General features: G+C 47.0%; 2 protein-coding genes across 3 annotated transcripts; one reads left to right on the top strand and one right to left on the bottom strand.

Moving 5' to 3' along the window:
* Nucleotides 1-1,292: 1,292 nt before the first annotated feature.
* On the bottom strand, nt 1,293-12,312 carry LOC130128996 (gap junction beta-4 protein-like). 2 transcript variants are annotated; one of them, XM_056298787.1, is made up of 3 exons: nt 12,062-12,312; nt 4,067-4,507; nt 1,293-2,198 (listed from the first exon to the last, which is right to left on the bottom strand). In XM_056298787.1, the coding sequence occupies exons 2-3, from the start codon at nt 4,501-4,503 to the stop codon at nt 1,904-1,906; spliced, it is 732 nt and encodes a 243-aa protein (XP_056154762.1). In that variant the 5' UTR covers nt 4,504-4,507; nt 12,062-12,312; the 3' UTR covers nt 1,293-1,903. The 2 variants fall into 2 exon arrangements, with proteins under 2 accessions (XP_056154762.1, XP_056154761.1); XM_056298786.1 differs by lacking the exon at nt 12,062-12,312 and having other exon boundaries at nt 4,067-4,602.
* A 32-nt stretch (nt 12,313-12,344) lies between these two features.
* zgc:91944 (uncharacterized protein LOC436941 homolog) lies at nt 12,345-23,407 on the top strand. Its single transcript, XM_056298778.1, has 10 exons — nt 12,345-12,470; nt 13,100-13,568; nt 13,939-14,024; nt 14,186-14,296; nt 15,564-15,794; nt 16,534-16,690; nt 20,695-20,777; nt 21,285-21,380; nt 21,550-21,668; nt 21,768-23,407. The coding sequence occupies exons 1-10, from the start codon at nt 12,401-12,403 to the stop codon at nt 21,912-21,914; spliced, it is 1,569 nt and encodes a 522-aa protein (XP_056154753.1). The 5' UTR covers nt 12,345-12,400; the 3' UTR covers nt 21,915-23,407.
* The last annotated feature ends 2,834 nt before the right edge of the window (nt 23,408-26,241 follow it).

A 26,241-nucleotide genomic window follows, 5' to 3' on the forward strand; every position in this document is an offset into this window, starting at 1 on the left:
TTCGCAGAAGGTTGGAACCGCCACCGAAATCAGATATGGAGTACTAATGCTAACGCAACAAATGTTTGTGCCATTTGTAGACACTGATTCATTTCGACGGCCCAGCAGACACTGGTTAATTAGAAAGAGCAAAGTCCGATTAACTTCATATCATTAATATTATTTCATGCATCATTGGTGCTTATCTACTCTTGACACTAAAACAAAAACAAAATTCAGCCAAGCTTAACTAAAATGCTCTTTGTTGCCTGCCATCTATGATGTAATCCAGGAAACTCGGTGGGAAGCAGGATGTGGTCAATTGGTATTACTGAGTAATCCTAGTATCAGGAGTAGTCTTTTTTTTATCAAACTTGGTCAATAGGGCTACTCCCTTTTCAACACTGGACTCATGCTGTAAGTTAGATAATTTCATTAGCAACAGGTTTGTGTGCTCTCTTATTTCTTTCTAACACATTTTGGGTGGCACGGTGGCCCAGTGGTGCCTCACAGCAAGAAGGTCCTGGGTTCGAACCCTAGGCTGTCCCAGGTCCTTTCTGTGTGGAGTTTGCATGTTCTCCTCATGTCTGCGGTGGGGGTTTTTCTGGGTGCTCCGGTTTCCTCCCACCATCAAAAAGACACGCATGTTCGGGTTAATACTCCTGCCTGTGTCCCTGAGCAAGGCAATGGAAAGAAGAACTGGAGTTGGTCCCCGGGTGCCCACTGCTCCTAGCTACACCGCTAGGATGGGTTAAATGCATAAAGTAAATTTCATTTGTATGTATATACAAAATGATTAATAGAGTATACTAATAAAGAATAATAAAGAGCTCTAAACTATCTAATACCGCAACTACACTTTCCCTGCCCCTTACTCTAACTGTTGTGTCATGTGCATACTGATAAATTAAACTCTCTTGCCCTACGGAGAGACATCCCTCCTCTGTTGCTCTCCCTGAGGTTTCTTCCTATATTCTCTCCCTGTTAAATGTTTTTTTTTAGGGAGTTGTTCCTTATCCGATGCGAGGGTCTAAGGACAAGATGTTGTGTTACTGTAAAGCCCCTTGAGGCAAATTTGTGATATTGGGCTATACAAATAAAATTGACTTGACTTGACTTGACTACTCTATTCTGTTAATCACCTATGCATCACTCTTTCTCTCCAATCCATTTTCATACCCTGTGCATGGTAACCTATGCAGTCCATGTGAGGAAGTCTCCCCAAGGACATCCTCTTCATACCATTTTAGTAAGACCATTTCATAAATTTCTCATATTTTCGCATAGTCATAGTTTTTTATTTATTTCCAGCCATACAAAGCAATCAGTGAATCCTCCCAACAGGGATAATAGGGGGATGGTAGTACCCAACAGGGATAATAGGGGGATGGTAGTACCAGTGGTACTGTTAATTGCTGGGGATGGTACCACTTATGTTTGGGGGGGGGGGGCGTCACGACTCAATGGCTTCTCCTGTACAGTGTCATTGGGGGATGCTTCCAACACCACCTTTAACGAAATAAAGCTACGAGCCTTATTTCCAGTCCTGATTTATACCTTATTCTGCAACACCGTTACACCTTGTTAGTGGAAAAAAAACAACTTTTATTTTTAAGCACTGTGATAGTACAGCAAAATATAACAAAATAATCCTATATTTCCAGTAAAATCAAAGAACATATACTAATTTCTTCAAATCACAAGCACACAAGAAGCCTCTGTCATGTTTTCGTCTTAATAATGTTAAATGACCCAAAATCAGTGAACACGGTTTCAGTGTAAAACTTCTCTGTGCTGTGTCTGACATAGACTTTGTAAACAATTACTGTCAAACGATGAAAGAGTTTTTATTTCTTTAAACTTGGTTCTCCAAACCAGTCCTATTCTTTCCAAGTCAAACTTTCACGGGGTGATGACAAGTCTTTTAGGACACAACCGCACTGTATGCCGGGGCAGTGCTCTCTTTCACGGCTGGTCCCTTGCCGTCGACCGCCTTCGTCTTCTCCAAACCCGGCTCTCCGAAAACTGAGTTCTCCTTCCCGGCCAGAGGGATCATTGGCATGACGAAAGTATTCTTGCGTGCAGACTTGCGGTGGCTTCTACCGGAGCACTCCCAGCACCTCTTCCCTAACAGATAGAAGACCTCACAGATTGTGAGGAGGATGCACACGAAGCTGGTCACCACCATGAACACGGTGAAGATCTTCTTCTCCGTGGGCCTGTGGGAAGCACAGAGAAAGGCATGATGTATCATGACACTGAAACGAGGAGGCGTTATACATTCTCAGTACTTAGAACGGCGTGTTAATGGTAGATATTTCTCTCTTTCTTTTTTTGTGTGGAGTTTTCCCTCTTTTTCACCCCAGTCGTACTTGGCCAATTACCCCACCCCAGATAGCATCCAGATGGGGACCACTTCAGGCAATGATGTGGCACTGGTGGCCTTCTTCTGGCCCTGACCAAATGGATGTGAGCCTGACGTGGTCCACATCCAAATATGCCAAATCAAATGTGGGCCTTTTTTGGCAAAGATGCGGTGCTCTCGGCAACATGTGATCTGCATGTGACCCTGAAGTGGCCCGTGTGGTAAATGGTGAATATGGCCCAAATATCACAAAACAAATATGGGCCACCTTTGGCAAATATGTGACACATGCGGCATTGCTATGGCTTGGTTCTGGCCGAGATATGGCAAACAGGAGCGGACCGCCCAGGTGCCATCATTCCACATGGTATGTGGGCCGGATGAAGGGTCGGGTGTGGGACGGGTCTGGGCCACAACAATTTTGCTATCTGGGACTCTTCCGAGCCATCCCAGTCACTGCGCCACCCCCCCTGTTGATCCGGGGGAGGGGGTGGGGCTGCAGACTACCACATGCTTCCTCCGATACATGTGGAGTCGCCAGCCGCTTCTTTTCGCCTGACAGTGAGGAGTTTCGCCAGGGGGACGTAGTGCGTGGGAAGATCACGCTATTCCCTCCCAGTTCCCCCTCCCTCTCCAAACAGGCACCCCGACCGACCAGAGGAGGCGCCTAGTGCAGCGACCAGGACACATACCCACATCTGGCTTCCCACCTGCAGACACAGCCAATTGTGTCTGTAGGGACGCCCGTCCAAGCCGGAGGTAACACGGGGATTCGAACGCCACCCGACGCCCCCCCTTTTTTTTTTTTAAATAACAGCATCTGTTCAACTCGAAGGCCGCTATATTATTATTTTAATTGAAGGGGCTATTCCTTCAAACTGTGATGATGGGACTGAACAGCAGCTGCTAAAACGTGTTTGCTGGGGATTTGAACATGTGCTGCCGCTGCTTAGGGAGCAGTTCTGATCAACGATAGCCAGCGGTCCTGGTACATATTTCGTGGTTTACTCAAGACCATGACATTGAATTTCAGGGCTCCGGCTCATGACAACCATTGCTCACATAGGGTCAGATTATTCAGTTTTAACTCTCTGTGGAGGCCTCTTTGCACACACACAACCACTATTCCTCAATCAATCACCGCTTGATCACTGAGTCTTGCTGAAATATCTCCATTTGTAATGCCATACTTCTCACCGAGTCAGAAGGTAAGATGTTAAACTTGGGGTAGGTTACTTCATGCAGGTGCAACACTGAAGCATTTGACACCACAGCATACCAAACCACCAGCAGGCTGTAAATGGACGGTTTGATTTTCAGCTGGCCACTGAACCTGCCGGCCAAACTTCAAGCGCTGATGTCACATCTCAGCAGCTAAAATATACGTGATCACAACTAAAATAAAGGTTGATCACACCTAAAAATTACGCTGAACTCAAGCACCCTCAGCAAGTAAAAATACAATATTATGACCCAACTTGACAATTTTCAACGACCTCGATACTTTTTCCAGGACATTGTATTCATTTGATCATTTTGCGGGTGTTTTCCACGACTGGAAAACAAGTCTATAAAGGTCCAGGTTTTCCAGGAAGAATGGGAACCCTGTTAATAGAACGACAAACCTGACATTTGTCAGCGGGAGACAAATACAAAAACTCAAGCTTAGTGGCAATATGATATTAAGGCAGGAGAGGAGCTCATTACAGTGCAAACCCTTACCTGGCGATGTAGCAGTCCACTACGTTGGGACATGGGTCCTCTGTGCATTTCACCAATGGTGGAAAGAAGGTGGCCTCGTAGATGTAGAACAGGAGAAAGATGAACACAGCCTCCACCACAATCTTGAACAGCAGGGTGAGGAAGTAGGTCCACCAGAGCCCCCCGCGCTTCTTCCCCGTGTTGTCGTAGAGGGGAGCACAGTTTTCGCCATACTTCAGCTGGTGCTTGCGCTCGCGGGCATCCCGGTAGGCCACGTGCAGCACCACCAGAAGAGACGGACAGGTGACGAAGATCAGCTGGAGGGCCCACAGCCGGGTGTAGGAGATGGGGTAGAAGTGGTCATAGCACACGTTCTGACAGCCAGGCTGGCGGGTGTTGCAGTCAAAGTCCTTCTGCTCGTCACCCCACACCTTCTCTGCGGCCACCACGAACACCATGAGCCTGAAAATGAAGACCACAGACAGCCAGATGCGACCGAATGCAGTCGAATACTTGTTCACCCCGTTAAGGAGCCCCTGGAGGAAGGCCCAGTTCATGTTGTGGTTTGAAAATCCTTATAACAGACCCACCAACAAAAAAAAAACAAAAAAAAAAAATAGACAGGGCTGAGAAATCTGCTGCACACCTGCTTTCGCAGGTTCCACACAGTCCGATGAGAAGGAGAGTACGAGTACTTTGACTGGGCACCTTGAACGTAGTACTACACACAATGAACTAATCACATCCAGTGTGGTGAGCTTTTAAGGCAGTACTTGCTACTGCTGCCTTCTTGGCACAAGTGGGAGGGGAGGGAAGACTAGTGGAGAAAAGTAAATATCAACTCATTATTCCTTTAAAATCCACAGTCACAGAGGGAGTGGTGGCAGAATGCAACCTTGATGAAAGCAAGCAAAGGTGTGTGTGTGTGTGTGAGAGAGAGAGAGAGAGAGAGAGAGAGAGAGAGAGAGAGAGAGAGAGAGAGAGAGAGAGAGAGAGAGAGAGAGAGAGAGAGAGAGAGAGAGAGAGAGAGAGAGAGAGAGAGATGTATATGATACGCATATCCATGGCGGAGTTTGTGCGAGTGTGAGTAGTGTGCGTCCACTACAATAGGTATACAGACAAGAGGACATCAACTACTCAAGTGCAAGTGAAAATATAACCTAACAACACAGCCAGGACTTTCCCTCGTTACACCAATTAGGACGAGAAGACCAGGTCTTCATCATCTCCCACTGAGCACAACACTCCCCCTGCTGACCAGTGAAGGCTGAAAGCCTCCAGATTGTCTACCATTTTGTAGTAGGCATGTTCCACCCTGAGCCGAGCCTTCGGCAACCCTGTAAGAACCTGCACGGGGTCCACACAGCCCACCGCGTAGTAGCATATATGAAGTTTAGGTGTGTGTCTACCTTTCTCCCTGGCTAAGCATTTGGGACCATAGACAAACAACTGAAAAGAAAAAGCCTCCCTCAAGCCCAAAAACCAACCTCTAAACAACTCCAACATACCCTCCAACCTAGGACACTGGACAAATGAATGTGTTAGAGTTTCAAACTGTGAACAAAACAGACTTGCTTCCTTGTGGTCAGGATCCGGGTGCACTCTGTGTCTATACGTTGCTATCGCCCCATACACAATCCACCACTGGGAGGTCAGGTGACCGTTTTTCAACTGGTAGCTTGTACACGGACTGCCAGAGCAGCCTTTTGGAGAAGAGCCTGGGCCAGAAACTCAGTCCACCTCGACACTTTCACGGCCTGCAGAGACTGAAAGTGCCTTACCTTCACACACAGGATGTAAGTTATCCTTTTTTCCCAGGTCCTCAAACTTATCCAGCCGTGGGGGTCGTGAAAGGGAGGAGGCAGTCCTCCCACTCCCCCACATTAGGAGACAGTCGATTGTGGAAAGCTATATTCTGAATCCTCCTTCCCACAGGCCAGCTAGCTCACAGTTCTCCATCATAAATGTCCTCAGGTACTGTAGAAGTAATGCGCAAACCTCCTCAATAATATGATTCGACAACCTGGGTCTGATGTTGGTGAGTTGTTGCAGGGCCCCAGCAGGCGTCAGCAGATGTCCCAACTTCACACATCCGGTCTCCTTCAAAGAAGATCTTATGCTGGCTGAGGACAGGTGTGGACTGAATGAAGCTGTTGTAAAGCAGTGGCTGCTCAAACAGCCACAGACCAGCCATAGCAGCAGCCTCCCTGGTGGCCTTAAGGATCTTCCATGCATCCAGAAAATAGGTGTAGAAAGGCAACAGGCCTGTCAGAGCTTCCTCCAGGCTCAGCTTACTGTAACCCGGATGACCGGCTGTCTGCAGGATGAGCTTGGCTGTATCTAGTCACTGCACACCACGGTGGTACAACCGTCTCTGTGTGGACTTCAGCCTAAAGGCCATCACTCAAGAGGTAATATCCATGAGATTCTGTCCTCCTTCTTCCACTGGCAAGTATTAAGGCAGCGGGCCCATTTCCAGTGCTGCCCTGACCAGAAAAAGTCCACTATGGCCTGTTGAATGTCTTCAATCAGGCTTCTTGGTGGAGGTAGAACAATCAGTCTGTGCCACAGCATTGAGGGAACCAAGTTATTGGCAACCAAAACTCAACCCCTATGTGACAGCTGGGGTAGCAACCATTTCCATTTAGACAACTTGGCAAACACTTTCTCCACTGCACCCCCCCAATTCTGCCTCTGATAATCCTCTGTGCCCAAAAATACACCTTCACCCCTCTTCCCCCCTCTCTGCAGACCTGCAGGCAGACTGGGTGTTGCCCTCTCTCTCCACTGTCCTACCTGTAAGGCCTCACTCTGCCCAGTTTACTTTTGCTGATTAGGCCTTCATGTCCCCCTGATCCCTGAGAACACATTTAAATCAACCGGTTAAGCAGAAACCATCAAAGGTAGGCTGTGCTGTGCCCCTGACAGTAAAAGCCTGTTAGATGGCTTCTCAGCCTGCACAGCAGAGGTTCAATAGCCAGACTGTAAAGCTGCCCTGAGATGGGTCAACCCTACTTTATCCCTCTCTGCACTGGGATTGGCTGGCTCAACTCTCCCCAAACTTTCTCCAAACACTCAGCAACAATGTAAAACAACCCCACCCATGATACAAAATGGTTACCAAAAGCAAAAGCCTTAAGTATTGAAAAAAATAGACAAGTCAAGTCAATTTTATTTGTCTAGCCCATTATCACAAATGTAAAATTGTGTACATATCAAGTTATGTCCACAATTATGAGGATGAGGATACTCATCCTAAACTTGACATTTTTCACCAGTTTGTTGGTAGGTGCAGGTGAAAGTTTGTCAACAATTCTGTGCATGTCATTGACATTTATCCATGGTAAACCTTGCGGGCATTGTGAAAAATATGCTATTGTCAATAGCACACGCCAACAAACAGGAAACTGGTATGACCACTCTAGTAGAAACTGGAAGTCAGTGCACTACAGTTATGCACAGAGCCAATTGTCCATGCATAAAAGAACTCCAAGAGTACTTCATGCAGATCAGATCCAACATAACGCCGGAAACGCTTATAAAAGTCAGTGGTGAGCCCATCTGTCCCTGGAGCCCACCATGAAGCCATCTGACCAACAGCTGTCCAGGTCTGCCTTTTCCTCAGGACTGAGCTGAGGAAGCCCCTCCATCAGCTCTGCAGCACTGTCCTGATCAAACTCCCCTGCTCCAAAGAGAGAAGAGTAAAAAATAAAAGCATGACTCCTCATTTCCTTTGGATGTGTCATCACCCTGCCACCAGAGAGCTTTAGGGATGTCATCAACTTGTTCCTGGCAACAGTCTTCTCCAAACTGATGTTGCGCAAACAAAATCTAACGAGGGCTCCCTTCACTCTCTCCTGCATGAAAATCTTGAGCGCTAGTCTTTTTCTTGCAGCAGACCATCAGCAGCAGAGTCTGGATTACTGTTTATAGCATGTTCAATGTTCTTAATACTGTCCTCCAGAAGACATGAATCTGTGCCTTGCCCACTTCCCACCACTGCCTCAGTGAATCAAAATGAGCTTTTTTGCTTTGCCAGCAGACCCAAAACTGTTCAAAGCTATGACAGACAATGCTATCCTGTAGCAACTTGTTGCTGAAATGCCAATATGACTGAACGCTTTGCCCAGGAAAAATGATCAAATCTACAGTGATGAGATGGTGATCAGTGAAGACAACTAGAGTAATGGAACTACTAACTAGACTGGATGCAAGTGACTTTAAAATATAGGACTTATCTAGCCTGGCCGCACTCACTGTTATTGCTCACCCTGACCCATGTGTACTGTCTAGCAGTACACATGGGTCAACCTCCATGCATCTACCAATCTAACTGAGTAACTGTTCTGCCTAAACTACCAGATGATTGAATGTGTGGTTCCACACTTGTCCTGTCTATGGTGATATATATCAATGGCACAGTCCCAATACCCACCTATAATCAGCTGCTCCTGACCATACTTCTGCAGCTCATCCCTCAGAACACTGAGAAAAACTAATCTCTCAGCTCTCTGAATTGGGGCATAGACATTGCCCAAACAGAAAAGGCACCGTTCAGTTTTTACCCTTACAATCAAACACAACCCTCTAACTAACGCCACTGATGATAATATCCTTGGATCGGTTCTTTTAGTTAGCAACACTGTTAACCTCCCCCCCCCCCCGCCACTGAAGTTCAGAATCAGAATCCTGTTTATTGGCCATGTAGGTTTGCACGTACATGGAATTTGACTCCAGTTTTGTGGCTCTCTCGGTGTACTTAACATAGAATAACAACACTACAACACAACAATCATACACAATGGCTGACTTATACAAGCGAAATAAGAGGCGATAAGGTGCAATGGTGCAGAGAATATATCAGAGATGCTGAAATAGGTTGGTGCCATGGCTGGGTGTATACAACCCCTCCCTCCACCGCCCCCAATCTATCTCATTAGTTTGGTCACTATGAGTTTCCTGCAGAAAAACCACGTCTATCTTTTTCTGCTTCACAACCGCAGCCACTAAAGCCCTCTTACATCTGTCCCTCCCACCATTAATGTTAAGAGATCCAACCCTGAGCCACTGCATAAGATGGTTAGAGCAGAGAAAAAGAGAGACAGAAACAGACCGGCATGGAACAGAGAAAAAGAATAAAGCACCCTGGGATGCTTGATCATAATTTGTTTCACAAGTTTTGTCCTTCTAACAGTTTTCCCCTTTTCTGCCTTTCTCAATGCTTTGACGCGTTTCTTAAGCGAAAACGTTTTTTCTCATCAAGCAGCTCAAAACCAACCACCTTCTGCAGATAACTAACAGACCTGGCGAACTTCTCTGTATCATTAAAATATTTCACTTTTATTGACTTCCCAAAAGTTTCATCCAAAACCTCATTTATGTCTCCCAGAGAATACAGACCTGTGCTGCAGTAAGATGTTTCACCAACTGACACACTATCAGACTCCGACTTGCAATCCATATCCTCAGTCTCACCTATTACCTGGCTACTGGGAACCTCCTCTACACTCTCAGTATTCTCCTCCATAGGCCTAACTCCGCCCTTTACACTCGATCCCTCACCACTGAACACATCCTCAGTCCCCGCCGTGCTGCTGGATGCAGCTATCTGCTCAGCTGCAAGTGTTTCTGCAAGCTCTGCCCCCGGCTCCGAGGCCGTATATAGGCTGGGAGCCCATCTCCTCAGTTTTGAAAGCACTAGCAAATTTGCCATACCGCCACAGCTCATCTTCCAACAGCTCATTGGAGATAAATGGCGGAACACCCGACACCGTGGTTCTGGTAGAGGGAACCGACAATGGGGAAACAGCACTAGCGATATCCCTGATAACTACACAGCTTTCAATCATCTCACTGACTCGGCGGTCCTCCTTAAAAAAACACCACCACAGCAGTGGTCATCCTGGAAGCAAACAGTAAACTGCCACATCCAACTTGCTCTCCCACGGCCAACAAAACCTCCTCCACCATCACACTGGGCTCCGGCAGGATTATCCGGATCCCATGATGGATGGATGGAGGTCCTCGCGAAAACCACCCAACAAAACCACCGAACACTCGGCCAACACTAAGTAAAAGGTATTAAGAAAGCTTACCTGATGATGACATAGGACAGATGAAGAATACAGGGGAAAATAAGAAAAAGATAGAAAACAAATCCAACCTCTGCACCACTCGCACATCCACCACCCCCCACTCACGCTCACACACCTCCCAGCAGTGCAGAGAGAGAGAGAGAGGGAGAGGGAGAGAGACATATATGCATCAAAGATGGTTGAATCAGTTCATCCGCACACGACGTTTATTGACAGATGTTTCATCACTCATCTAAGTGACCTCTTCAGTGACCTCTTCATCACTCATCTAAGTGACGCATGAACTGACTGCAGGTGTCCCCAACCTTATAAACAATACAGTGGCATAACGACCGAAACCAACAACCAGTTTCATATGCATGTCACATTTGCATATGAAACCGGTTTCATATGCAAATGTGTTATAAGGGTGGGGATACCTGCAGTCAGTTTAGACTGAAGAGGTCACTTAGAGCAGTGGTTCTCAACCTTTTTGGGGTCCTGGACCCCCTGCGTATTTTTGATCTACCCTGAGGACCCCTCCACCTGATCTTGGGGGAGGGGGGGTTGCAATTTGATAGAAACAGTAGAAACTGCATTTTAATTTGCATTATAGCATTTTTTCACTCTTTGGGGCAAAAATAAGAGCTTTCAGTTGTAACTTAGATATAGTTAACAAAACAGAATATGTATTCAGTAACTTTCAGATATATGTAACAAAACAGAATATGTATTCAGTAACTTTCAGATATATGTAACAAAACAGAATATGTATTCAGTAACTTTCAGATATATGTAACAAAACAGAATATGTATTCAGTAACTTTCAGATATATTTAACAACAGCATTTTTATGCAGTAACTTTTAACAATGCAAACGGGAGCGAGATCTCTTATTAAAATACAATAAATTACACTTGTGAAACAGATGTAATTAGAGAAAAAAGTCCTGTTACCCTTTATAGTTTAGGTAGATAAAGGTCTCAGTCACATTTGAGTAAAATAATCCTATTTCTATAAATGTCATAGGATCTTTTTTTTAAAGATATTTTATTTTCACGGACCCCTTGCAATTACACCACGGACCCCCGGTTGAGAAACACTGACTTAGATGAGTGATGAAACGTTTCAGTCAATAAAACGTTGATGTCTCGGATGAACTGATTCAACCTTCTTTGATTTTCTGATCTGGAATATTGAGCATGCATCAAGATATATGCATGCATGTTTGGGTATGTGTGCGCGTGTGAGAGACACATACGTGCATGTGTCCGTGACAGAGCTTGCGTATACGGGTGTGTATATGTGCATACTTGTTTAAGCGCGTGCGTGCGCGCGTGCGCGGAGGGGGGGTTCTGTATCTTTCTTTCTTTTTTACCTTTAAATGACAGCGAACGTGGGCAGCGTGCAAGATGACATAGCTGGGCATGTCGGATGCAAACTATCGGCTGACCCAAAAAAAGAAAAGAAGAAGAAAAAAAAAACTTGAACAGCGTTTTGATTTTCCCTCCCTTTCACCCGAACTACTTCCTGAAGCGTCGGCAGATCCGTGTCGGGTGAGGGGTCACGGATCGACTCGCCTACATCGGCTGTTTCCCCGCCGCACCGCGGCACGAGACAATGTGACCCCCGCGCGGTCCGTCGCCCGTTGAATACACACAGAACGTCGACACACCGGCGGGTCGGTGCTGCACGTTTGGGCTGTAGCCGTTTTTCCGCCTCCCTCCCTCCCTCCACGGTGCGCCAGCCACACTACCCCGGCTCCTCTCCCCCACACCCCCGCTCAGCCAGCTGCAGCCTGCCTCTCCAGCAGCGGGAGGTAAGACAGACGGAGGGGTCGCCGCCGTGGGACGGCGCCGCTGGCTAATTAGCCTGCTAGCATAGAAGCAAACGCCCATAGCCCCCCCCCGTTGCTCTTAGCTACGCAGCGGCGTTCACTTACCGGCTGCACCGTCCGAGCTGCGGGGATTGTCGTCGGCTTGCCCGCGGAAGCCGTGAGGCTGAAACAAACAAACCAACAACAACAACAACAAACAGCCTGGCAGCTCTGCTAAAGTCGCTGCGAGGCTCGGTGCCCGACGAGTCAAGCGGGGGGGAGGGCAGAAGTGGAGCGGCTTAGCCGGCGTAGCTAAGCGGCTAGCTAGGGGAGCTAAGTAGCCGGATGTGTTCTCGCAGGGTTGGCCCCGTCCGATGCGAGCCAAGTTAACCGCAGCCCGCCGCAGCGCCTCCCCCCCGTCCCCCCACCACCTCAGGCGGCGGCCGAGCTGATGTCCGCCGAGCCATGAGACAGTGGTGTGTCCCGGCGGCCAGCCCACGTACTGAACCACCCTGCGTGTCACCCCCCCTGACAGGTAAAACAAACGACAAAGCCGACGGGGCAACTTTATTCAGCGAAAACCACCCCCCCCCCCCAGCCGGGTGTTACAGCGCCTGTTATCTGTGTTGTGTTGTATTGTATTGTGTTGTGTTGTATTGTATTGTATTGTGTTGTATTGTGTGTACCGGGCCCCGGTGCTAAAACTAAACTGAAGAACTGAAGCCGGCATTAGCCTCAGATTCACATAAATGGCGTTTGAACCTGTTCAAAGGGGTTTTAAAATGTGCTAAACGATCTTCAGAGGATTGTTTTTTGGGGGGGGGGGTTATTTGTTTTTTTGGGGTTTGATAGTTACCACGTTTGACAGTAACTCGGTTTTATAGCTGGTTCTCGCTGACAGCTTGTCTTGATTCATGCTCAGTAATCCGGGTAAGGAAGTCCCAGAAAGTTGAATCAGTTCATCTGGGATTGCGGACAGTTTTTATGTGGATAAAGTCAGTAAAGAAAGGCAACAATATATTTGCCTTTAAAGATCCCGTTTCTTAGGACGCGTGCTTGAATTAAGGAGATTGCTTTCATTCGGCATCATTCATGCATACTGGCATTTGTTCTCTCTTTAACTCTCTACTCCCCCCACCCCACCCCACCTCTGTGGTTCTGTAGATGCCAGAATGGAGTGCTGTGAGGTGGAGCCGCGTTACACCATAGAGCAGATTGACCTCTTGCAACGCCTTCGTTTATCGGGTATGACCAAAGCCCAGATAATCCACGCCTTGGAGTCCCTAGAGAGGCTCGACCCGGACCACCGCCCGCCTTACTGTGACTCCCGTGCTGCTGCCCCGTCTAACAACGCCCCCGCCACAGCCGCCCCAACTTCAGCCCCAGCCCCTACCCCTGCCCCAGCGCCAGCTCCGTCTTCGTCCTCATCCTCCTCTTCCTCATCACTGTCCCTGGCCTCTGCCACCACACAGACCTCAGGCCTGGACGGCGCCTCACTCTCCCCCAGCAACAGCTACGAGGCCTCACCCCCACCTGTCTACCCTCCAAGTGTGGGAGTTCAGAGGTCGTTCAGCTATGACATGATGGGAGATGAGGAGTGGGACTTAGAGGAGAAAGTGGAGGAATACATGAGGTGAGATAGAGGATGGAGGTGTGGACTTGTGGCGTTAATAGTGTTGTCGGGGAGAGAGATGAAATAGAGAGATATGAAGGGGCTATATAAGGACAACTTGAAGTCAAAAATTAAAAAAAAAAACTAGTGAAGACAGATGGAGACTATTATAACATCAGATAATGACAGTGATAGTCTCCAGAGGTACAGGCTTATTTTCACAGAATATTTAGTTGAGTTAATTCAGGTCAGGTGTGTGGGGGATATCTGAATAAAGAGAGGCAGCAGTGAATAAGGTTATACAAAATGATGGCTGTTTTCTAATTAAACATTTGCCGTCATTTCTTAATGCAGTGATTGGTTGTCGCCGTTGTTGTTTTTGTTGTTACAGGAGAGACAGTAACCTTGTGAAAGAGGAGATCAAAACTTTCCTCAACAATCGCCGGATCTCTCAGGCAATCGTGGGCCAAGTCACAGGTACTCTTCCTTGCCTTAAGAATAAATCTGTTTGTTACTAAATTATTACAGCTTCTTCAATAGGTGCAAGGATTCAGGTGACATGGGATATCAGATAGATATCATTGGTATGAAACACCTGCGCCCCCCCCCCCCCCCGTGCCTTTTCTCCTTCTCCACAGGCATCAGTCAGAGTTACATCTCCCAGTGGCTGCTGCAGCAGGGTCTGGAGATGAGTGACTCCAAACGCCGAGCCTTCTACCGCTGGTACCTGCTGGAGAGAAACAACCCAGGTGAGATGCAGGTTGAGGGCGTGTGAGGTTAGCCTGGGAATAGTGGGGCCTCATTTTCAGATTTAATATAGGATTCGATTATTCTTTGATGGAGGAGTAGTGTGTTTTGGGTTAACGATGAGGAAAATGGAGATTTGGGTGTTAGTCCTCAACTGGGTGCACACCTGACAAAGATTCAAGGATGAGGAGAGTATTTTTGTCTGGCGTGAGCTTGGACCACCGCTTGCTAACCGTCCCTTCCATTTGTCCCCTCTCCCTCCATCTATCTTTGCGTTTTGCATGGTAAACACTCGCCTCACCTGTACCCATCCCACCCTGGTCTGTGAGCGCTGTGGGGTGAAGGAGGGTCACGGGATATCTATCATTTTAGATGAAAGACGAAGGAGTAAAGGTGTAGTCCTGACACTGGAGACGCTAATCAATAATGAAACTTAAGTGCCTGAATATGGTTTGTCTGTACGGGGTAGAGTAACCGCTTGGATTGTTGTTGACCTCTCCGTGTCCTAAGATGCACAGATGTTACTATAAATGGCTAATAGCTTAAGTGGGTACATCTAACTCACCGAGTGTTTGGACAAATGACCATCTCACAAGCTATAAACTTGCCCTAAATGCACCGATGTTTGGGTCACTGCAGTCACAAACAAAACAAATCAAATCCTGTAAACACTCCTGGAATGAAGGCACTGATGGACCATCCACTCACCCTGCTCCCTCCCTCTTCACCCTAAATCCTTCCATTCCCTTTCCCCCTCCTACCCAAGCTTTGCTATAGCCCTTCTGTAGTTCTCAGACCTGATCCTGGAGGTACGCCGGTGCTGGTTTTCATTCTACGTGGCTAACAACAACAGGCTATTAACAGTGATACTAACAATAACTTTTATCTGCCGTGTTTCCAATCAAAGGTGGCTACATTACTGTACTGACGATACAAAGCTCCTTTGGGCCTGCCCATCATAAACCTGCTAAATAAAGATAGCACTTTGCCCTTTGTTCCATTTACAGTGCTGTTATCAAATTTTACTTACATCTGGCATACATCTTATGAAACAACCTGGCATGCAGTTTAAACAAGAAAGTTTTTTGATTTTGAACTGATAATAAACAGACATGCAGGTCTACAGGAGTGTGTTGATTTAACACAAAGCCACCCATATGGAGCAATTGAACTTGGAAAAAAAATCTCCAATCGCATTTGCCAAAAGTTTGTCGATAATCTAATCCATCGCTGTGGCCCGCCTGACCAGTGGTTTTGTCCTGACTGAAGGGCTGAGGTGGAGTGAAAGCCAGCACAGCCTGGGTCCCATGCCCAGGCCCAGGGGAGGGGACAGAGACAGAGACGAGACGGGCGCAGGGGCAAGTGCCAGCCTCACCAACATCCTCCCAAATCCCAACACCAACCTCAACCCCAACCCGGCCTGGGGTAGACAGAGAGAGCTGCTGATGCACCTGCTCCCATGGTACACTGCTGCTGCAGCAGCCGCCCAGGCCCAGCCAGGTAACCAGCCCGCCTCCAAACAGTCGAGGTGTTGCTCGCTAGCTTCGCCCAAGTAGCTGCCCATCAGCTTGCCCCATGTCTCCTTCTCTGTAAGTCAATCTTCGATGGCCTTGGGAGTTATCTCAGTAGCTTTGAATGGCTTCTTTTCATCACTGGCCAAAAAAGACAACATTTCACTTAAAGGTCCCATGAAATGAAAAATGTATTTTCATTGTTGTTACTCCACTTATATACACTTAATGTACATTTATTTAATGCTGTGTTCTAGAAATTCATGAAAAAAATACTTCATGTTTTTCTCTTTTTGACAAATAGAATAATTTTTTGTTACATCATCCTGCACTTGCGGGCGTACACTAAAAATATGCCCAATGAATTGGGTGCCAGATTGAGATAAGACGAAGTGCCACCAAGTTGAAACTAGCCAATATCATATCATGTCCACATTCTCCATTTTCTGCTTGTACATCATTGGCTGTCAATCAAATCAAACTCTCCTAACAAAATCCCACCCGACAGTTCAGTTTCGTTCTCATGTATGTCAAATCACGGACGTTTGCGCCGCTCTCAGTGCCGTTTCATGGGACCTTTTTAAAGAAGAAAAGGAAGCAAGTCTACTATTGAGATGGGTTCTCCATTCATTGCTGCCATCCAAGCTGTTCAGACATGCTCACTGGCTTGCTGTGTGCATACTTAGTCCAGTGAATTATAGATAACATTCTGAATTTCTCTCCATCAGGTGCCACCTTATCGATGCGTTCTCTGGTAAAGGAGGAACCTGACTGGCGGACAGGGATCATGGCGGGCGATAGGGGTGGGATGGTCGGTGGACCTCTTAGACTGCGAAGGGGCAGCAGGTTCACCTGGAGGAAGGAGTGCCAGTCCATCATGGAGAGGTAAGCCCGTCATTGTGCTAGTTTGGGGGTATTTAAAGGAGAGAGAGAGTGAGACCTACTTGGAGATACATCAAAGAAGGTTGAGTCAGTTCATCTGGATACAACGTTCATTGACGGATACGTTTCATCACTCATCTAAGTGACCTCTTCAGTCTAAACTTGACAGCAGGTATCCCCACCCTTATAAGCAATACAGTTGCATAACGACTGAAACCAACAATCGGTTTCATATGCAAATATGGGCGTGACCATTAACTAGAGTTACAATGGCCATGTGTACTATTCACAGAGGATTTGGGAATGGTTGCAATCACAGCATTGTAAGATGGCGACAGATCATCTTACAATGACCTCTTAGCCCCCCACCCTCAGTTCAGAAATGGTCGTTCCATATTCACATAGATGACCTCTTTGACTCGCCATTCAAACCAGCGTACCTCCCTATCAAGGATGTGCACATCCTCATCCTTGAAAGAGTGGCCACTGGTCTGTAGAACGGTGTAGACTGTGGAGTCCTGGCCTGACGTGTTAGCTCTTCTGTGTTGTGCCATCCTCTTGGCCAGCGTGTGTTTGGTTTCCCCAGTGTACAAGTCATGGCGGTCCTCCTGGCACTTAACAGCATACAGTATATTGCTGTTTTTGCCGGGGGACCCGATCCTTGGGGTGGACCGATTTCTGGCACAGCATGTTTTGAAGTTTGAAAGCAACTGAGACACTGTTATTGGCAAATACGCATCTCAACTTTTCCAATACTGCCGCCACATACAGAATCACCACTGGTTTACTTTTAGGCTGCTATTGTCCTTCTCCTCTCTTCGATCTGCTGGTGCACTGTTTGGGTGTCTTCCTGGCTTTCCTCTACCTTACAGTGCCATGATTGCAAACGTTACCAATTCCTCTGTGAGTAGTACACATGGCCATTGTAACTCTAGTTAGTGGTAACGCCCATATTTGCATATGAAACTGATTGTTGGTTTGAGTCGTTATGCCACTGCATTGTTTATAAGGGTGGGGATTCCTGCAGTCCGTTTAGACTGAAGAGGACACTTGGATAAGTGATAAAACAAATCTCAATAAACGTTGTGTCCAGAATAACTGATTCAACTTTCTTTGATTTTCTTAGCTGGGTTACTGAGCATGCATAAAGTCTACTTGGAGGTTCTTTTCGGCTATCATAAGCTTAAGTGGTCCTTGAGGTATTGGCTTTTAGTTTGTATTGAAAGCTTAATGGCTATTTATTATACCCTGTTCTTACTGGTTCACATATTGGTCGCATTGTTTTTGTTGCCAAACAACAAAAGTTGGCTTGGCAGAGCTGAAACAGTGTGGCTGAAAAGAGCAGTGGATATGCTTCCACAGTTCCTAACCATCATTCACAATTGATTTCTCTATTATAAGGTTGTTGTAAGTATAGGGTGCAGTCAGGGCACTCAAGGTAATAACGGCACACTCAGAAGCTCAGACCGTGCTCACTAGCCTTGTTCCCCCCGATTACGCAATTCTGCTGCAGTGCTGATCTTTATGAGCTAGTTTATACTGAAGGACAATACAGTAGAGGTTAAGATAATGTGGAGAGAGAGAGAGAGAGAGAGCGAGAGAGAGAGAGAGAGAGAGAGAGAGAGAGAGAGAGAGAGAGAGGGACCGACCGACTGGGTGGGATAGGGCAAAAGAAGGTGGCAGGGGGGCGAGAAGAAATTGATCCTTGGGTGTTTTGTAAAATGAGACGATTATTCTTCCTCAGCGTCAGAGAGATATAAAGGGAGCAAGACAAGAATACGAAATGAGAAACGGGGGCAAGGCTTAGCTGAGTGGCTTGGTAGAATGGCTAAAATAATAGCGTTAAGTAGATTGGAAAGCAGTGCAATACCTGCCTCAGGTTTATTGGTCTAGAGCAGGGGTTCTCAAAAGGGGGCTCGGGGCCCCAAAAGGAGTCTCCAGAAAGCTGCCAGGGGTCCCTTGAGATTATAGGGGGAAAAAATTGTCCCTAGGAATGAATGTGTGTGTGTGTGTGTGTGTGTGTGGGGGGGGGGGTGGGTGGGTGGGTGGGTGGGCTCTGTGATGGCCTGGCAGCATGTCCAGGGTGTCTCCCCGCCTGCCGCCCAATGACTGCTGGAATAGGCTCCAGCATCCCCATGACCCTGACAGCAGGATAAGCGGTTAAGACAATGGACAGATGGATGGATCAATCAGAAAAAAATTAAGACAAGTAATTATTCAACTAAATAAGTAACACAGTGCAATTAAATAAAATGTGAAATATTGATAGCCTTTTTTACTTTCTGTAGATGTTACACTCGTGTTTGCTATGAATGAGGATAAAAGGGAATATGGAAGGATTTTCTCTCTGTAAATATTTTAGGATTACTACAACGGCAAATATTTTTGAATCACTTTTATGCTTTCACGGGACTAAATAAACTTGACTAACTGCTTTGGAGTGTGTACAGATAGAGTTACAGCAGGTTATCACGTCTCCTGTGGGAGGCCATGGAGTATTTCCTTGGGGGGGGGGGGACCATTGGTGTAGAGGAAGGCCTGTATGTTGTCATTAAAACTAAAATATGTAATCTCTGTAGGGCATCCATTAATCTACTCTATTGCTGTGTGGAGAGTCGACTGATTAAATTGTGGTGACAACATTCTTACATGGCTGCTTATTACTGCATCACCGCTGTGCCCTGACCTGAGATGCAGTGCGAGGGCTGTAAAAGCTGAATTGAAAGATGTGGGAGTGTTTAGCTGCGCTCAGTTTGGTGCTGCCGTTCAACAAAACTGGAGTTCATATTTAATGCGAGACAATTCAAGATTCAGTCATTTAATGCCACATCGACTTTGCAGTTTATTTGGAATTTGTTTCGGTTTGCTAAAAGATAACGACAGCAAACATGTAAAACCACACAATACATACAAGGAGTTTCCACAAAAACATACTGTTACAGTTCTGTTTCAGTTAATGCAACCATATGTCCCATGCCATTGGGCGGCACGGTGGCGCAGTGGTTAGCACGGTGGCTTCACAGCAAGAAAGCCCCGGGGTAGTCCAACCTTGGGGGTCATCCCGGGTCGTCCTCTGTGCGGAGTTTGCATGTTCTCCTCGTGTCTACGTGGGTTTCCTCCGGGTGCTCCATTTCCTCCCACAATCCGAAGACATGCAGGTCAGGTGAATTGGCCGTACTAAATTGTCCCAAGGTATGAATGTGTGTGTATTCGTGTGTCGGGCCTGTGATGGACTGGCGGCCTGTCCAGGGTGTCTCCCCACCTGCCGCCCAATGACTGCTGCGATAGACTCCAGCATCCTCGCGACCCTCAGTAAGGATAAGCGGTTTGGATAATGGATGAATGAATGAATGTCCCATACCCTTAAAGTGACAAATAAAAGTACATGTGCTCAAGGAGACAATACTTGTACAATCAGTGACGAATTTAGGATGCGGCTTGCTGCAGGGTAAGCGCTATCGTGGAAGTGAGATGTTCTGGTCTTGATGCTGCAGAGTCTTTTAACCAAAGGGTTATGATTGAATAGGAGATTGGCCGGTTGTGAGGAGTCCTTTTTCAATTTTTAAAACCCTTCCGCTGAATTACAGATATGGTATAATTCAGAAATGGTGGGAAGTTCGCAGCCCATTATTTTTGAAGCTGTGTGCACGACTCTGTCCAACAGTTGTTTCTCGTGGGATGTAGAATTGCTATACCATATAGATACTGAGAAAGTGAGCACACTTTCTATTACAGCTCTGTAGAACTGAACGCAACTGTAACATTAGAAGATTACAGTAGAACTGTAGCATTGAAACTCCAAATTTCCTACGCTGCCTTAGAATAGTCTTTGGTGAGCTTTCTTCTGGGTGGTGGTGAAGCTGTCTCCCCATTTCAGGGAGGAGGAGATTGTGGTCCCAAGGAATGTGAAATGATCCACTCTCTCTACCACCTGGTTGTTAATGGCCAGTGGTTCTAGCAATTTAGGTTTTATTTCTTTTCAGCATGATGCACTTTATATCTTCCAGTTTCTTCATGGAGAACCAGTACCCAGATGAGGCAAAGAGAGAGGAGATTGCCAATGCCTGCAACTCAGTCATCCAGAAACCAGGTACTAAGAGTCCTCCTTGGATTTGATAGTCAAGTTAAGTTTACTTGTGTAAGGAATTTGATGAATTTGTTCTCCGCTTGTCTGCGTGGGTTTCCCTCCCATAGTCCAAAGACATGTAAGTCAGGAGAATCGGTCATACTAAATTGTCCCTAGGTGTGAATGTGTGGGCCCTGTGATGGGCTGGCGGCCTGTCCAGGGTGTCTCCCTGCCTGCCGCCCAATGACTGCTGAGATAGGCTCCAGCATCCCCGCGACCCTGATCAGGATAATTGGCTTGGATAATGGATGGATGTCGTAGGCAATTTAAACCCACTGCCAATGTGTGCTTGATGTTACACTCATTCATAGTTTCTGTTTTTATTCACATCAACAAGAGGGAAAATGCCATAAACTAGAGAATTTATATTCTTCCTTTACACTTCGACGCTTGATTTTGCCATGGGTCAGCGAAACCGTGACGTTGCAATGAAGGGCTTTTGTTGTCACTTCATTGCATGTCATCACCCAGGATGCAAGCTGTCCGAGTTTGAGCGTGTGACAGCGTTGAAGGTGTATAACTGGTTTGCCAACCGTCGGAAGGAGATGAAGAGAAGGGCCAATATAGGTGAGGACCTGAGCCATGCATTATGTGGAATCCCAGTGGGAACCTTTTAGCTGTTTGATAGCCAAGGATAGAGTAATTTGTTCAACTGCTTGTAGAGTCACAGTGTTGTTGTTTTTTTTTTACCAGTCCCTGTTTTCCCCTCATGTTGTCCTTTTTCCTCCCCTGTCAGAGGCGGCTATTTTGGAGAGCCACGGGATCGAGGTACCAAGTCCGAGCTGCCACTCGAACGGCGAGGAGGCAGAGACGCAGGAGTTTGCAGAGCAGGTGAATCAGCATTTCTCTGAGCAAGTAAGTCGATTCGGAGCTGCTGGGCAAGTCATCGCAGCAACAACAACACAAACAACTTCCATCAGACTGTAACTGCTCATCCGTTGACGTTGTTCACAGGATGAGCTGTCTTCACGGAGGAACCCCGAGCAGCAAGATCCCTCCCCATTGGCCGCTGCTGAGGTGGCGCCCTTGCATAGCCCCACCCCTCAGGTCCTGCAACAGAAAGACGAGGAATCAAAAAGGGAGACTGTGGACATGGAGTGACCAAAGCTGGAGGAGCTTGGATAATCACACGTTTGAATTCAGAAACAGATTATATTAAAAAAAAAAAAAACTGAGTGGCTCCTCCTCCTCCTCCTCCTGAGGCCTTTGAGGTCTGTGATACGTAAAAACAAAGGGAGAAGGGTGCTAAAGCTCGCTGTGGTGCCTCTAGTGGTAAGGAGGCCACTGTATGTATCAATAGTTATCTTGCTTATATTAATGGCAATATCTATCTCTCTATATATAGTGCATTCCAAGACAGTCTTAACAAGCCTAAATTCCTTAGAGGGAGAGGAATGTAAGGAATACCTCACCTACTTTAAGCTAAAGCCTGTCGTTTGTTTTTCTTTGCAACATGCCTTTTTTTTTTTTTCGACAGTTTCGAGAAGTGGTTGTTTGATGGACTGAAGTGAACTGAATGTGCAGAGCCTGCAGGTCAGGTGTGTTTAGCGTGGGACGAGAGCTTGACGTGATCTCTGGTGTTGACATATAGCATGGTATATAGGATTAAGCTTGTTTGTGACGAGGATGCGCTCTGCCTGCCTGAATGTCTTTGACCCCCATCTCGCGCGTAAGGCTACAACCTCAATCAGTCGATTGATTCGGTCAATCGATCAATCAGCCTGTAGTCTCGATATCGAGCCAGTACAGCCCTGAGGGACACGTAGAATCTCAGGTAATCCCAAAGTTGGTGGCTAAAGATGGTGAGGAATTGTACTGGTTTTTTTGTTTTTTTTTATTATTATTTTATCCAGCGAAAATGTTTTCTTTGTCCTCAAATGAATGTGTCATGTCATCTTGACTCCGTTCACCCGAAACACGATGTGTTATTTATACCTTTTTGTATTAGCAAAGCAGGCCCCGGGATCATATATCTCAGTATCTCTTCGTTGTCTTTCATCCATCTTGTTGATGGATGGACTGAATGCCTTTTTTGTCTTTTTTTCTACTTGTAATCTACTGCATCCATATTTTAATGTTTGTCCGAACCCTAAACGCTGAAGCCAGTGAAGCCAGACTAGTTATGTAAGTCTACTGTTAGATATCTATTTTTTTTACATTTTATTTTTTAACGTTTGAAAGAACGCTAAAACAGATGTTAGAATAATCCGTAACCGTAACGTATCGGCCTATTTGCTAGAAGCACCTTCTCTTGTATTGGAATAAGCTAAAGCTTAGGATCATGTGAGATTGTATGAGTGCAAAGCTGCACTTCAGTGTGGAGCCCACTATAGCTTCAAAAAGGGAATGTTGATTTGGTTTTGATTTTCCCGTGTATTTGATGGGCACCCGTATTTCAATGTTATCTGAAGCCAGTGAAGTAGGCCTAAACATCCTATAATCGGGGCTTGGGACCAGCACTAAGAATGCACTGGCTTGTGCATCCTCAGTGGCTGGTATATATATATATATATATATATATATATATGTGTGTGTGTGTGTGTGTGTATGTGTGTGTGGCGAATTCAGGGGTCAGCCAGGAACCCCCCACTACCCCTCTCCTTCGGGGAAGCGTGTCCCCATGCTTCAGTATACCAGCTCCTTCACACCTCAGGGTGCATGCTCCTCTGATGGCCTCACGATCTCACCATCCCGCTTCTGACACCCATGTAGCGAATTCGGGGGTCAGCCGGGAACCGCCGCAGCTGGGACGCAAACCCGGGTCTACCCCCCTCCTTCGGGAAGCACCAGCTCCCTCACGCCTCTGGGCGCACACGCTTCCGGTGGCCTCGCGGTCCCACCATCCTGCTTCTGACACCCATGTAGCGAATTCGGGGGTCAGCCGGGAACCGCCACAGCCAGGACACAAACCCGAGTCCAGTGGGAGACCCAGGTTCGCGTCCCGGCTGCGGCGGTTCCTGGCTGCCCCCCGGGTCCTCTACATTAATGTCGGGGGTGGGATGGTGAGACCGTGAGGCCATCGGAAGCGTGTGCGCCCAGAGGCGTGAGGGAGCTGGTAGCTGAGGCGCAGGGACGTGCTTCCCGAAGGAGGGGGGTAGTGTAATGACCCCGGATGAATAGACTCGCTAGCCCTTGGCTAACGGGTCGAACCCTTTAGTCGACTGGTTAACATAGCCGCCTATGGTGCATGAGATCCAGATTCGCGTCCCGGCTGCGGTGGTTCCTGGCTTCCCCCATGAATTCGCTACATTGGTGTCAGAAATGGGATGGTGAGACCGTGAGGCCATCGGAAGCACGTACGCCCAGAGGCGTGAGGGAGCTGGTATGCTGAAGCACGGGGACGCGCTTCCCGAAGGAGGGGGGTAGTGTGACGACCACATGTATGAGTAGACTCACTAGCCGCTTAGCTTATGGGTCGGACCCTTTAGTCGACTGGTTAACGTAGTTGCCCATGGTGCGGGAGACCCGGGTTCGTGTCCCGGCTGCGGCAGTTCCCGGCTGCCCCCTGATATCACTATATATATATACACACACACACACACAGTCATTATACTTATATGGGTGCTTTACTCTGTTTTCAAATGATATTGGCAGTATTATCAAAATATATAGATGAATTAACCTCTGCATCACTTAGTCTCCTGTACTCGCTGGCCCAAGGCCTTGTGGGTGTCTTTCTAAATGCTCATAAAATGAACCAGGCCACGTGTTCTCAAAAGGCCCCTGGATGGGGCACTACCATCTTACCTCCGAATGCCAAAGCTATACCAAGGTAGAGACGAGCACCACAATGAACTGTGCTCGCAGGACATGTACATAGGACAACTACAGGTTATGTAATGGCAGTTGACACAGTCATGACACAGTATAGATATAGTTGTTCATTTGCTCAGTACAACACTAGCCAACCTTAGCTTACCTCAAACTAATTGTGTCATGAGTGTGTTATATGCTAGTTGTCATAAAAAGTGGCAGCAGCTGTTAATGACTGTTTCTAATTTTGACAGTGTTATGTAGCATTTATGACAGTGGGGTTTGCCCTTTATTGTTAATGCATACTGACTTGAGACAGTTCTGTTGTCTGTCTTTGGACAGGAACCCCCCCAAAGCTGCACGCTTTTTCTGAATATTGAGCGCCTCTTCTCTGTCTGCTTTTATCTGACAGCAACAAAACCATAACAGTAATAAAACCTGTAAACAATGGTTGTCACGTATGTCAATTTGTTGGATGTGAAATCTAGATAACATGGGTTTTTTTTTCTTTGTTGTGGATTTACAAACTCATTTAATTTGGTGTATTTACTGTTTCGGGTGCTGTAACATTTATTATTTCTTAACATTTACAATTTTACAATTGGCCGTGTCTGCGGGTGGGAAGCCGGATGTGGGTATGTGTCCTGGTCACTGCACTAACACCTCTGAACGGTCGGGGCGCCTGTTCGTGGGGGAGGGGGAACTGGAGGGAATCCTCCCACGCGCTACATCCCCCTGGCGAAACTCCTCACTGTCAGGTGAAAAGAAGCGGCTGGCGACTCCACATGTATCGGAGGAGGCATGTGGTAGTCTGCAGCCCTCCCCGGATCGGCTGAGGGGTTGGAGCAGCGACCGGGACGGCTCAGAAGAGTTGGATAATTGGCCAAGTACAACTGGGGAGAAAAAAGAGGGGGGGGGAGTACAATATATGTACAACAGTATTGGGACACACCTCTTAATAATTTAATTCAGGTGTTTCATTCAGACCCATTGTCACGGGTGTATAAAATCAAGCAGCTAGCCATGCAGTCTGCATTTACAAACATTTGGGAAAAATGAGTCATTCTAAAGAGCTTAGTGAATTCAAGCGTGTTACTGCCATAGGATGCCACCTTTGCAATAAGTCAGTTCGTGATTTTTTTTCCCTGCTAGATATTCCACGGTTAACTGTAAGTGGTATTATTGAAAAGTGGAAGCGTTTAGGAACAACAGCAACTCAGCCACAAAGTGGCAGACCACGTAAAGCCACATAGCGGGGTCAACGAGTGCTGAGGCGTATGGTGCCCAAAAGTCGCCAACACTCTGTTGATTCAGTAACTGCAGAGTTCCAAACTTCCTCTGGCATTAACAGCACAAAAACTGTGCACCAGGAGCTTCATGGAATAGGTTTCCATGGCCGAGCAGCTGCATGCAAGCCTTACGTCACCAAGCACAATGCCAAGCATCGGATGGAGTGGTGTAAAGCACGCTGCCACTGGACTCCGGAGCAGTGGAAACATTTTCTGTGGAGTGACGAATCACACTTCTCTGTCTGGCAGTCTGATGGACGAGTCTGGGTTTGGTGGATGCCAGGAGAACGTTACCTGCCTGCCTGCGTTGGGCCAACTCTAAAGTTTGGTGGAGGAGGGATAATGGTATGGGGTCGTTTTTCAGGGCTTGGGCTAGGCCCCTTAGT

Source organism: Lampris incognitus, chromosome 18 (genome assembly GCF_029633865.1).
Source record: "Lampris incognitus isolate fLamInc1 chromosome 18, fLamInc1.hap2, whole genome shotgun sequence".
Taxonomy (NCBI): domain Eukaryota; kingdom Metazoa; phylum Chordata; class Actinopteri; order Lampriformes; family Lampridae; genus Lampris; species Lampris incognitus.